The 13,395-nt window shown below is 54.3% G+C and overlaps 1 protein-coding gene across 1 annotated transcript; it reads right to left on the reverse strand.

Moving 5' to 3' along the window:
- Positions 1 to 1,214: 1,214 nt before the first annotated feature.
- Positions 1,215 to 11,965, reverse strand: PCYOX1L (prenylcysteine oxidase 1 like). The gene is made up of 6 exons (XM_037508976.2): positions 11,881 to 11,965; positions 8,140 to 8,346; positions 6,626 to 6,800; positions 4,763 to 4,974; positions 2,670 to 2,810; positions 1,215 to 2,175 (listed from the first exon to the last, which is right to left on the reverse strand). The coding sequence occupies exons 1-6, from the start codon at positions 11,963 to 11,965 to the stop codon at positions 1,514 to 1,516; spliced, it is 1,482 nt and encodes a 493-aa protein (XP_037364873.1). The 3' UTR covers positions 1,215 to 1,513.
- Between the last annotated feature and the right edge of the window lie 1,430 nt (positions 11,966 to 13,395).

Here is a 13,395-nt window from a genome sequence, read left to right on the forward strand (position 1 = left end):
TGCTGCAGAGGCTGTGGGCAGCTTTGCAGGCCAGCGCTCAACGGCTGCGCCACCAGGGGAGGCCCAGGGATCTCTAGTCTTGCCCGATTTTGCGATGAGAGGCAGGCCTCGTGGGTGGGGAGCAGCCTTTTCCAGTGCCCAGGTGGCGAGGCAGCACCTTAACCTGAGCCTGAACTTTCATAACCAATACAACCCTTTTCTTGCTTATGCCAGTTCGAGTTCTGTTCTCCTTCAACCAAAATCATTCTTACTGTCAGACTCCAAATTTCTGCAAAATCTACTAGTGCATGTAACCCTCACTACCACCACCATCACCTCAGCAGAGTAAAACCAACTTGAGTCAGTTTGGCTTTCATCCACTTGAAGGGTGTATGCCCCGTGCTGACTTCATGTAATTTTAAAAAGCTACAGATTTCAGATCTGCTCTGTGCTCGCCAAGAGACCATGGAAGTGTGATTTCCTCACTTTGGGCATCCCTACAAAACAAGCAAGTTAGTAGCATGACTTGTGGGGCTGTCCTGAGGAAAGCCTCCATATCAGTGTCATTTGGCAGCATTTCCTCCTGGAATCTGAGGCCCCCTGCTCCCCACCTCACACAGATTTAGTGGGTCTGGGTAGCAGTGGGCATCTGTATGAGGCTCAGCTCTGAGTAACTCCAACCCAACCCTTTTCTTCTCCTGGGGTGAATGTTTTGGTGGGAGGTAAAACTGCCCTCTTCTATCTGGTAACTTGTCTTCGTGCCTATGGAACAGAATGGTCAATTGTTGCAGGTGCCAAGGAAAAGTGTTCCTCTTCCTATGGCCTGGTATGTTTCCCTTTTTCTCTTGATTGCCAGGAAGCTCAGAGCTGTAATGACAGTTCTGCTATGATAACTATTTCTTCCCTGGGTCTTACCAGTCATCTCTCCCAAAATGCAGTGTGCTAAGAGGCTTGGAGATGGGGTCTAGTATGTTCTTAGCTGGTAGCTTCACTTCTAGCAAGCCCAGAGTTAATAGAAGCTATTATCCTACCTAAGTTTTTTGATCTTCTATCTTATTTATTTGTAATGTAACCATTGGTTATGTTTCATTATAGGTTGTCTCATGTCCACTTTGGGAGTAGACAGTGGGAAAAAAAAAAGAAATTAGACTCAGACTTTGCTGGCTTATGTCACCTCCCACGGTTATCCCCATCTACTAGTTAGAAAACCAAGCCAGGAACAGCTAGAGAAGACAGATTTTTATTTCTTCTTAAAAAAAAATAAATAAAATGAATACATTGGTTTGAATTTCCTTCCTTTCTCTTATTCTCCGCCTTAAAAAGAGCAACCACTGTAAGGATCCTTAAGATAGAGAGGCAGAGAGTGGCTACCTGCAACGCCCCCCCCCCCCCAAGAGAGAGAACACTCCACATACCAGGGGTAAGAGGTTGGGGAGGGCATGTGTGACTTGTCCAACCTTGACTGCGGTGGGTGATCCATCTTCACTGGGGGGCTCAGTGGGGATGGAATGGTTCTAGTCTCTCTCTGGAGCCCTCACAGTTCAGTCTTCACCTTGTGCATCAGATCCTTTTGGTCAATCTTGTCTAGGTCCTGGTACCAGCGATTGAAAGCCAGCAAGGCCACGTTCTTGGCTGCTACGGCCATCACCTCCACGGAACTGGCTGCCCACTCCAGGGCATTGAGGTAGAAGAGTTGGTCATGGAGCTCGAAACGAGGGAGGGTGGCATGGGAACCGTAGAGGGGGTGGGCCTGCCATTCGGCCGTCTGGACTGAGTAATAGGAACGAAAGAGGGTCTTCAGCTGGGTCCGCAAGAGGGGCTTGGGGGACTGGACTCGCCAAACAGCTGCCTCCTGAGGCTGTTTGCGCCGGAAGCTGCCTGAGATATTGACGGGACAGATGTTGTCCAGAGCACAGAAGAAGTTGGGGAAATCTGTGGTGAGGATGCTGGCAAAGGGGAAAAGCTTAGGGTCAGGGAAGCCGAAGTAGGAAGAGTTGAGGTAGCCGTGGACCAAGGAGATGACGGTGGGCTGGAAGGAGCCCTGGGCAACAGCAATGGGCGGGTCGAAGCCTTGGAAGGCGATGGTGCTACTGCCGTTGTCCAGGGGCAGGGGCGTGGCGATAACCACTATGTCGTAGAAGTCGGAACCGTTGCCCATCTCACTCTCATACCCTACTTGGTACAAGGCTTTCCCTTCTGGAAGGAGAAAGAAGAGAGCACGAAAGTCAGCTGATTTCTTGGCTTCCACATGTGGATTTCCCATCTAGGTTCCAGCATTGAGGGTACAAAATGACCGAGGGGAAAGGAGGCTGGTGGGCGGCCTGCATAAGAGGGTGGGCCCGCATGGAGCTCTCTCCATGCTGGCGTGGCTCAGGGGAGCACTGGGCTGGGAGTCAGCCGAAGCTGTGGCTGATGAGCTTGGGGAGTGCTTGTGGCAGCTGCTCAGTGCTCAGGAGATGAGATGATAGGTGGATGCTAGCTGGATGCAAGTCCCTGCTTCCTGGCGCTGACATACACATCTGACTCGGGACAACAGTGCCCCCTGGTGTCCCTCAGCAGTGCTGGGGCTTCCCATTGGATTTTTGGGATTAAGCTCCAGCATGTGATAGACCAGGGTGTAGAGACAGAAGAGACAGAAATGCTGCGCTGTTTAGGAAGGGAGTGGCCACACTCCACGCTCTGTCACTCACCTTTACTGTGCAGGGTCACGGAGGTCACTGTGGCGTGGATCACGTTGGCCTTGGTGAGCCTCAGCAGGCCAGAACAAACCAGCTTGTTGCCTCCCTCCACGGACCACAGGCTGCCCTGGGCCCCAGCTAGAGACATGGCTCCTGGGCAAAATGGAGAGGGTGGCAGGTGGGCTCTCAGCACAGGCTACCTGGACCACCTCCCAGCCCAAGACTCCTTCCAACCACAGGCACTGACATAGCAAATGCACAGATAAATGCCACCAAGTCCATAATGCTACAAAGACAAAACATGCTCGGTACAAGAACCAGCTACAAAGCCCACAGACTGTGTGACTCTGTATTCAGACAGCCCAGAGTGGGCAAATCCATATAAACACAAAGCAGATTGGTGGTTGCCTAGAAGGCTGGGGAGGTGATGGGTAAAGGTTCTGAAACTGATTGTGGGGCTGGATGTACAACGCCGGGCATGCTCAAAACCACCCACGTGCGCTGTACACGTGCGACCTGCAGGGTACGGCAGTTACGCTCTGGGGGAGGCTCCTAAGGCACTGGAAAAGTGAGCAGGGCTGTCCTGCTGACGGGGCCCTGGGAAGGACCTGAAGCCTGGGAAGGAGCTAGCTGTGTCAGGAGCCAGAGGAACAGCAGGCCAGGGGTGTGGGCAGTGCTTATTAATTCCAAAACTTTTCATTCACTTATTCATAGTGAGCTGAGCACCTACAGTGGCCCAGGCACTAATGTAAGGGCTTGGGATGTATCAGTCAACCAAAGAGACAAAGACCGCTGCCCTGGGGATGCCTGTAGTCTAGTGGGAGGGGAAACGGAAGGGGTAGTCCGCTAGAAGACGTGACCTGCAGGTGGGGGTCAGGCCTGCTGGGGGCGAGGGCCGTGGGGCAGCTCCAAAGAAAAGGTACCAATTGCACAAAGACAATGGGGAGCCAGTTTATTGTGTCTTTAAGGAAGAAGCCCCAAGATAGGAGCATATTTGGCAATTGGAGACACAGAACCGGGGTGAGCAAGTTGGGAGGTAGAGGGGGGCCTAGACTTCTAGATGGAGTTTGGATTTTACTTAAGGAAAATGGAAGCCACAGCAGAGTTTTACACAGGCCTGTGGTCCATCTGGCTGATGTGGGGTGGAAGACCTGGTAGGGAACAGGGGAGGGGTGCTGGTGGCTCAGACCAGGGAGGAGGCAGTGGTGGGGAGTAGACTGTGGATGTACATGCTAGGTGAAGCAGAGGGGTTTCTTGACACACCACATGAACAACATGAACGGACAGAGTCAAGGTTCTGACCAGAGCGCCTGAAAGGACTGTTTACCAGCTGGGAGGACCATGGCAAGGGCGGGCTCAAGGGACAGGCTGGGAGCTCAGGTTGGGATGTGCTGAGTCTGAGAAGCCTGTTCGAGGTCCTAGGGGAGATACAGGGGTGACAGTGGACACGGGGACCTGCAGTTCTGGGGACAGGTCTAGGCTGGAGGTTGTGTTTGGGAGTCAGGTGGGTGGAATTTAAAGCCAGAGGCCGCTGCGCGCCACAAAGGAGCATGAGCAGTTGAGAAGGGAATCAGATGGAGGACAGAGCCTAGGAGAAGGAGCCAGCCTGGAGGCTGGGAGGAAGGGCCGGCCAGCGCCCGTGCAGATGGCACCCTCACCAGCTGGCCAGGTGCTGCCACATCTTTCAAGGCCCAGAACAGCTGCCATGCCATCGGAAACTGGCCATTATCCTCTCAGGTGCATTGAGTCAGACCTGAGTGTGGTTTGCATTGGAGGATGGGGGACTGTGTCTGCTCCCATGGGCCTGGTAAGATCAGGGGGAAGTTTAGGGGCCCTGATAGATGGGTACGCAGGGGCCCAGAGGTCTTAGGGGCAGTTCTTGAAACCAATCTAGTGAGCAATGGTAGAGACACTTTGGACTGAGATCTGAGACGTGGCATGAATACTGTCCCTTGTCAGTTTGGGGAACAGATGCCAGACTCAAATGGGGTTGGGGCAACACAGTGCTCAGGCAACAGTGACACCCAGGGCAACATGAGCTACTGTGTGCACCCGCCTGTTCTGGGCAGCACGGGCCTGGGGCAGGCAGGTGAGGGAGGGCTCACCAGCAAAGGCGGGCATCGCTGCTGACTGGCCATAGCTGGCGCGCAGGACAGCAGAGACCACGTCGTCAATGAAGCGCTGAGTGACGCCCACCTGGAGCAGGGACTCGGCCACAGAGCGCTGGGTCATGTTGACGAAGGCAGACTCCCCCAGCGAGTAGAGCAGTTCCTCCACGCCGGAGAAGGCGTAACCATGGGCCTGGTACTTATAGATCCTGGGAGACATGCAGGATGGAGCCCTTGCGCAGAAGGTCTTTAGACCGACCCTCTGCTACTGTGTTACCGCCCCAGGGACCTGCCCTCTTGTTCATGGAGGGATGGGCGGAAGGCTGGTTCTGCTCCCTTGGCCTGTCCCCTGCTGTGGTGGGCCTGTCCCATCTAGAGGGGGAATGTGGAGGGAAAGACTCTGGAGTCCCCCTAGACCTGCTTCACACGGAGACTCTGTTGAATAATTATGTCACCTCTGAGCTACTCCATGCCTGAGGTCACAGCTTCTTCTCACCCAGCTGGCACTACTAGACAGGGTCCTCAGCCCACCTGCTGACACCCCTGCTCCAAGTTTCTCCATCTTCTAGGACCACTTTGCACCTGAAAGTGGCAGGCTCAGACCAGCGCTGTCACTGCCCCTCTCCTCCGGCTAAATCAAGGGGTTCTCACTCCCCAAGGTCATATCTTGTTCCCTGACAAGTCCCCCCAATGCCAGGGACTGGTCTTTGCCTGGAGCCATCTTAGGGTGGATTTCTGGCTGGACTGGCATTGAAGCACTGCCTCTGCTTGGGCTGCTGTGTGAATATGTGGGGCTGGTACCCACCGGACATCAAGGTGGAAGGATCTAGAAAGCAGTTAGAAATGAGGGGAAACATTAAAGGGGAAATTGGAGCTGACAGGCAGGTATCATTTCCCACAAAAGGGAGAACGTGACATTGCAGGCTTGTATATTGATAAAATTGACAAGGCAGAAAAACAGAAGGAGGGTAAGGACATAACCATGGGGCAAACCTGTGAATAAAGTTGACCCCTGTGGGAGAGGGAGGAATGGAGAAGGCCGAGGGCAGAAAGGAGGCAGCAGCCCTCTGAGTGTCTGGGGCCAGGAAGCAGGAGAACCTCAGTGAGGGTGGTGGGGGGTCTGGAGGGCCAGTGCAGCAAGTGAGTGGACAGCATGACAACAGACTGCTGGTCTCTACTATCTGGTGATGGGGTGGGGGCCAGGACCCCAAGAGGGGAGGAGTGCTGAAGAAAGGGCTGGGACCCCAGAAGGAGAGGCGTGTTGAAGAAAGGTGTTTGTTCTGGATGGGGAAACTGGAGAGGGGACGGCAGAGTTTGTAGATGAGGGGCCTATAGGCTGCGCGTGGCCTACACGCCTGTTGTTGTTGGCTTACTATTCAAGCAACTGACTCTATTGTATAGCTGGGAGGTTTCACGTCTGGATTTCCAGATTCTTCTGAGAAATTGAAAGATTCAGTCCCCTGAGGTAGACATTCCCACATAGCCAAGGCTGGTTGCCCCCCTCTGGGTGGTGCCTTGCTCTTCAGGGTACCCCCTGCCCTGCCCACAGCTTCCTCCTCTCTCTCCCACCTGATGCTTCACTCATTCATACTCCAGGTCAGCCCTTGGAGGTACCCAGGTTTGCAGATGACACTTTTATTGACTGAATTAGCAGAGGGAAAGAGAAGGCTGGTGAAACTATAGAAGAGACCCCCACTGTGACAGCGCGTACAGCCCTCTCACTGGGGGCTGCAGGGCTGGGCTCTCACAGCCACCAAGTATCTCTTCCTTCTAGACAATGTACACAGTCAAGCTGGCTCCTTCACAGCCTCTTTCTTCTCCCACCCTGGAAGGTCTTCCCACAGGTCCGCCCAGCCCTACCTCATGAACTTCTCCATGACCTCCTCCACCCACATCTGCAGTCTCAGGAAGCTGATGCCATAGTGCCACCAGAGGCGGAAGACGTTTAGCAGGTACCAGTCGGTCTCCTCCAGCACGAAATGCTCCCCACCGAAGATGGCGCTCCTGCCAACCACCTCTCGCCGGTGCCTCAGCCCTGAGGAGACAAAGCGGAGCCTCAGGTCCCCTTCAAAGGGTTCTTCAGGAGGCCGGGAAGCACCTACAGCTGAAGGCCTGGCTTTCTGAAGAAGGCAAAGGGACCGGCTCTTTAAAGGAAATACAGACACTAAGGGCTGTTCATCAGTGCAGCTGAACTACAGGGAACAAAAGCCCTGGGGAAATGCCTGGCTTTGCTACTCAATGACAAAATGAAAAATAATGCACCATTTTACATTTTTTTTTTCAACAATGGGAAATGCAGAACAGCTCAGGGAGCCCTGGGCACCCAGGCCCAAGTCACAGCTCAGTACAGCCGACCACGAGCCGCACCACAGAGCACGGGGCTTCATCTTCTCCCTGCAGAGGCAGAGGCCGATGGGTGTCACCACCCCAGCTGCAGATATGGAAGCTGAGGCTTAGAGCCCAGAGGACCTGCCCCAAATCACAGGTCTTTGCTTCTTTCCCTCAGATTCCTGTTGCTGAGTTACTACGTCCTGCTCTCCCAAGGCAGCGAGTGAAGTCCACCCCTTCTGCATCCCTCCAGAGATGTTTGGTGCCAATTCTCACAAATGCATCCACATGTATGCCTGTTCCCCAGCCGCACGTATGTACCCCACTGGCACCTTGCTGATGTACCGGCATCGGCAGCTGTTCACACCTGGGCATAAAGGATTCCTCATTCTGCCTGTTGAGCTGTGTAACTTAAACTAAAATGGATTTAACCTCAGGCCCCTCAGGTCCCAGGCAGGTGCTGCAGGAATAAGCCTGTGTGTATGCCACCCGTCCCACGTGCTGGTATGCTGCAGGGGCACTTCCAGGAAGGGACATTTCTGTGTCACCCTGTAGACACATATGTGGTTTTGATAGATGTTGCTGGAGTTGAACCTCAGCTCTCTCAATTGCTCCTGGCCTCAGACGAGGTGGACCCATTTTCTGTTTCCCTAGGAGGAGAGAGTATACCCCTCTTGTGGGCTGGTAGGGAAGACTTCAGGTAATGTCTCCATACCATCTACCTAGGTGCCAGGCACCTGGCAAGCACACAGCATGTGGGAGCTACTGTGACTATGATTATGAGGCAGTAAAGTGAAAGGGAAAGCAACTGGCCTGGGAGTCAAACCTGAGTTCTAATCCCAGCTCTGCAACTAACTTGCTGTGTAACCTCCTTGCTGTGTAAGGCAAGCTCCTTTCCTCTCTGGTCTCAGCTGCTCCATCTGTAAAATGAGGAGATGGGGCTCCATGACCTTACGGCATTGACCCTTGGGGCAATCTGGGAAGGGCCTGATGGCTGCCGCCAGCCCTGTGGCGCCGTGGACCTGGAGCCCCCGGCGGGAACTCACCCAGCTGCTTGACGAAGTTCTGCATGTGCAGGCTGAGGGAGTGGAAGGAGGCGGCCCCGCTCTCGTAGTGTTGTTTGTTGACCGAGATGGTGGCCAGGCGGCCGCCCACTGTCCCCTTCTCATATACATCGATCTGCACCCGGGGGCCGAAGTGCTGCTGGAGAAAATGGGCCACGGCAGAGCCCCCGATTCCAGCCCCAATCACCGCTGACAGCCGATGGGGAGGCAGGCAGGGAGAGAGACAGAGCAGACGTGTGAGAGCCCGAGTCGGCTAGGGGCCCAGGTTCCCAGCACTTGTATTTCATAAGCTTATAACCCCTCAAAACGGAAATCCGCAGACTAGTTGTTACTAAAGCTATTAGTAAAGAGCAAAGGAGCACCTCAGAACTGCCCTCATTTGACAGACGTTAGTGGCAAAGAGTAGGAGGGAGGGCCTCCCTGGTGGCGCAGGTGGTTGAGCGCAGTGCTGTGAAACTGTCTGCAGCCTCTGCAGCGCCGGTTCGATCCCAGCCAGTCGCGAGGGTCCCACATGGTGCGCAGACCTCTCCTGTCTCGCCCGCTGCTCCCCTCAGCAGTGTATTTCATCAGTCTGCCTGTTCTGTTCCCCGCTCTGTCTCTGGTGAATTCTCTCACCCTCCCGCACATCTGGCCTGTACCCCGGTTCTTGTATAAATAAATAAATCTTTTTTTTAAAAAAAAAGAGTAGGAGAGAATCTCAAAAATACAGGCTAATCATTTCAAGAGGGCATTTCAGTGTGCTGAAATGCGTCACATTGTCCTTATTTCACTATGAATTGGTGGCTCCTGATGGATACTGTTGGGTAGAGTCCCTTAATCCAGGGGCTGGGGAACTACAGCTCATGGGGCAGATCCAGGCAGGTGCCTGCTCCTGCAAATACAATCTTATCAGAATGCAGTAACCACACCAATTCCTTAGCTTGCTGTGCCAGGCAAGGATGAGTAGTTGCAATAGTGATTGTATGGCCTGCAAAGCCTAAATATTTACTCTGGCCCTTTACTGAAGAAGTTAGCCAACTACTGGCCTCATCCAAGCTGCCACCAGCCACTTAAGTTGTTTCCACCTCTGTGTCTGCCAAGACTGGAATGCACCCCCGGTAGGTAGTGCAAACCCTTCTTGTTTGGCCTCTTGAGGTCTTTTGAGGTCTTAGCATCCACTCTCTTTACTGTACCTCTTGCCTTCTTGTTATTTGCAGACTGGGTTTGTAAGCCATGCGTGTGCCACCCAGGTCACTCATAAAAATGCTCTGAGGTGCTCCCAAGAAACTCTGTCTGCCAGTGTGAAGCTTCTAGACGGCTACTCTACCCACAATTTTTGTGGATCATGTATCTGAGACAGTTTTCCTCTCATTGACAAAATTGAGTCTGGTGTGACTTGTTCTTTCTGATCCACTTTGGACCCTAAGATCACCAGCTGCAGTCAAGAAGGCAGGAATGCAAGGTCTTCATGGCCTAGCCTTCACTTACTCCTCCATTTCCAGGCTGCCTGCGCCATACTCCACCTTTGGGTCTGTCTCGATAGCTGTTGCTGTGCCCCACATGATTTTGTTCTCATACCTGTGCCTTTGCCTTGTTGCTCCTTCATCAAGAAAGTTGTCACCTGTGCCCTGCTGATGCCTACAGTCCATGATGTCATTTCCAGCTTGGCTTGCCCTTCGCACCTAAGACGAGTTGGGCATCCCTCCTGCATATTCCAGCAGGGCACTCTCCTTCCCCTGGCCTAGACCTGGCACACTACACTCAAGTGGTCTGTTGAAGGACAGAGCAGTCTGCTAAATCCCCCATACCTGGTAGGCAGCCAAATGCATTAAGTATTTGTTGCATATTGAAGGAACACTTCCAGGAATGCCCTTTATCTTTTTTAAATTGAAGTGTCCCTGCCTTCCAGTCTTGTCCAGAGAAAGTGATAGTATAAGGTCTAGAAGCTGCCCAAGGGCTACAGGCAAGACCTCCCCCCTCCCAGCCACTGAGAATCAACGCATTAAACTGCCACTCATGCTGGTCCATGGTAAGATGCGCTGGGGCACGAGAGAAAACAAATGGGGCTTTTGTTCCCCTTAGCCCTGGCAGGAGTGGGCACACCCACTTGCCTGATGTGGGACCCAGTGCAACAACTGGCCTGATGTGGGACCCAGTGCAACAACAGCGCTCCAGGGAGTTCTGAGGGGGAAGCAATGACTTCTGCCAGAGGGTATGGGGGGGACAGAGTTTTGATCAGGACCCAGTGTCTCTGCAGAGAACAGCAAGAGCAGTGTGGGATTAGGGGGGAGTTTAAAGGGCCCAGTGCCACACCAAGGTATTCCTGTCACTTCTGCAGCTGCCTGAGGGCAAGTACTCATATTAGGCAGCTCCTCATTCTCACTGTGGGTAGAGTCTAGACCACCAAGGTGGACAAAGGCTCCTGTCTCAGGAGAGTCACGGCAGCTTGACATTACCAAGTGTCCTGGCCTGGATGAAACCTGGGGCAGGGTGGGCAGCGCCAGCTGAAGTGAAGCATGCTTTGCATGTCCAGAAATCCTGTTGGAGAGGGTCGTGCTCCTCCCCCAATGGTCAGTGGGAAGCACCCTGCATCTGCACACCCTGCCTGCTCAACCCTTCCCCATCCTTCAAAACCCACCTTCTCCACAGGCCTTCTCTGGCCACTCTAGTTGGGAATTCAGGATTCTCTTTCCTCTGAAAACCCTAAATTCTCTCTCAAACTGATTTCTGGATGCTTTGGTCTGACTTACAGCCCGAGCTGTGGTTTTGGAAGCCTTTGTGCGGCACTGGCCCCAGTGAAGTCTGCATGCTCTTGTGGGACACTGCTCCCTACCCACTGGGGTGTAAAGAGGGCCTCCTCCTGGAGTAGGGACTCCTCGTCCCACACACCAGAAGCCTAGCATCTCTGCAGATGAGAATCTACATGCGAGGGACTTGAGTCATTTGGAGTTAAAATGACAATTAAGAGGAAAATATAAACAAAAATGGAATGCCAGCCAGCGACAGGCACAGTGAAGTATTTAGCCACGTCCTGATGTCTGCAATTTGAAATGCACTAAAATCTAAGCTGGATGAACGGAGGTGTGACAGGTGTAATAAAGCAAGTACGGGAGCAGTTTGTTAATGGCAGAACTGAGGTGTGGACTCGATCATTCTTTCAACTTTGGTGTCGGTTTCAACACATTCAAAATAAAATATTGCAAGAAAAAACAGACAATGAATTCTGTTAAAAGTTGCCCACTCTGTCACTCAGCAAATCTATCTCCGGTGGGCTTACCACGGCTTCTGCCTCCCCTAGGGCCATGTCCTGCTCACCCCAAGGTCTGGGCTAGGATGTTCCTTCTAGGAAGTCCTCCCAGAGCCTGCAGTGAAGTGCGAAAGCGTATTCAGCTGTTTTCTCTGGCCGGGCACGAGCGTCCCCGCATGAGTCGTCTCCTGCAGACCGGGAGGGGCACTGCGCCCCTACGCAGACCACCCTCAGTAAACCTGTGCATGACATCGGGACGCCGGGCAAAGAGCCGGGTGCAGATGCTGGAGACCCAGGGCCTTCCGTGGCATCGTGGCCGAGTCGCCCCGGACCAGAGCGCAGGCCGCCCACCCCATCAGCAACAGCCCGGCCCCCGCATCCCCTCCCGAGGTCCCTCCGCCGCGCAGCGGCTCCCCTGCCCCCACGCGACGGCTCCCGGCGACGAGCCCCCTTCCCTCCAGGCCTCCCAGCTCCGCGCCCACCCGTCCTTCCCGCACCGATTTTGTTGGGCCGGACGTCTCCGCCGGTCGCGGCGGCGAGGAGCGCGGCCAGCGCGGCGAGGAGCGGGGCGGCGCGTGCCATGGCGAGCGGAGAGCGGGCTCCCGCCGGGCTCGGGCGCTGGCGAGTGGGCGCTGGACTCGCCGCCCCGCCCCGGCGCCCCACTGGCCGCGCCGCCCTCCTGCCCCTCGCGGTGCCAGCCTCTCATTGGGCCCGCGGCCGTCCCTCTTCGGGGCGAGGCCCTCATTGGCTGCCGCTCTCTCGGGGTACGCTCCGGCATAGGCCGCTCCCCCGGCTCGCCCTGGACGCGGGCGCCTCACTGGCTGGCTCGGCCCGCCCCGGGCAGGTGTGCGCGCTCCGGGCTCCGGCTCGGGATCCAGATCCCCGTGCAGACGCTGGAGGAGGAACCAAGCTTGGCTGACCTCGTTCAGGTTCAGCCTCGGGGTTTCTAGCTTCGCAACGTGCCTGCCTCTGCGTCTCCTTCAGTTACCCGGTTCTCCCTCTCGAGGTGATGGTGGCAGCCATGTGGGTTGAGGGAGGTGGATCCGCTTGGCAGGAGCTGCAAGTTCGGGGAATTGCTGACCCAGCCCGCAGCCCGCGCTGGCTAGCTGCTCCCTTCTGCGTCGTTGGCGGAGACGAGGCCAGCTGCTCTCCAGACTGCTGTCACCTGTGCTACGGCAGTGTCTACCAGGTCCTAGCTCCGCCTTTGAAAACAAAAAAAGGAAGGAGTTTCACTCACTTTTCTCAGAGGGGCGGAAAGGTAAAGACACAAACTCCCTCTAGGGAAAGTGACCACACAGTGAAAGATTTCCTCTGGCAGAAAATAAAGTTGGGGATGAGTTTCAGGGTAAACAGGCAAAATTCACATTCATTTAGGCAGATTGTGGCTAAGAGAAGCAACCGAAGGGGTCGGAGTATAGTACATAGCTGGGGTTCTTAGTGTTAATTTAACAGGGCCAACCAGGAAGGGGTAGGTGAATAAACATGTATTTCTCATAATCTTAAGAAATTGGGACAGTGTTTGCATCAGAATGCAAAATATTTGAAGTTAACTTCCAAATGATGGAGGAGAGAATAGAAAACCTAAAGGAGTCATCACAAGACTAAAACCTGACTCACACAAGGAGGTGGGGGTCGAGGGGGGGAACATGACCATTCACCCAGCTATAGAAACCAAGGTCCTTGGGCGACGGTGCCTTCTTACAGGGCATAAGACCCAACCAGGTGTCAGATGCTGTAGGGAGTGTCTAGAGCATAGACCTGAGGGTAAAGCTATGGAGATTGGGCCCATCCTGGAATCTCTGGTCCCTTTTGGATTCTGCAGTTATCCCAAATCAGCAGCAAACAGGCCACTCCACAAAGGAGCGAGCCCCTCCCAAAGAGAAAAGGACTGTATCAGTGCAGTCTCTGCACAGGCTCGGGGCAGCAGTCCTTCTGCCCACCTGTGCCTATGCAGGTGCTTCCTTTCACCAACTCTCTCCCTCTGCAGGGCAGCAGCTTCCTGCCTGCCCGTG

This window comes from Talpa occidentalis, unplaced genomic scaffold (genome assembly GCF_014898055.3).
Source record: "Talpa occidentalis isolate TD23 unplaced genomic scaffold, MPIMG_talOcc4v2.1 talOcc4.13, whole genome shotgun sequence".
NCBI lineage: Eukaryota > Metazoa > Chordata > Mammalia > Eulipotyphla > Talpidae > Talpa > Talpa occidentalis.

Excerpts from the sequence above, each read along its gene's own strand:
- PCYOX1L (XM_037508976.2), bottom strand. The coding sequence starts at position 11,965 with ATGGCACGCGCCGCCCCGCTCCTCGCCGCGCTGGCCGCGCTCCTCGCC. Across the intron at positions 8,347-11,880 it reads CGTCCGGCCCAACAAAATCG|CGGTGATTGGGGCTGGAATC; the intron begins GTGCGGGAAGGA and ends ATCGGCTGTCAG. Across the intron at positions 2,811-4,762 it reads AGCGATGCCCGCCTTTGCTG|GAGCCATGTCTCTAGCTGGG; the intron begins GTGAGCCCTCCC and ends CATTTTGCCCAG.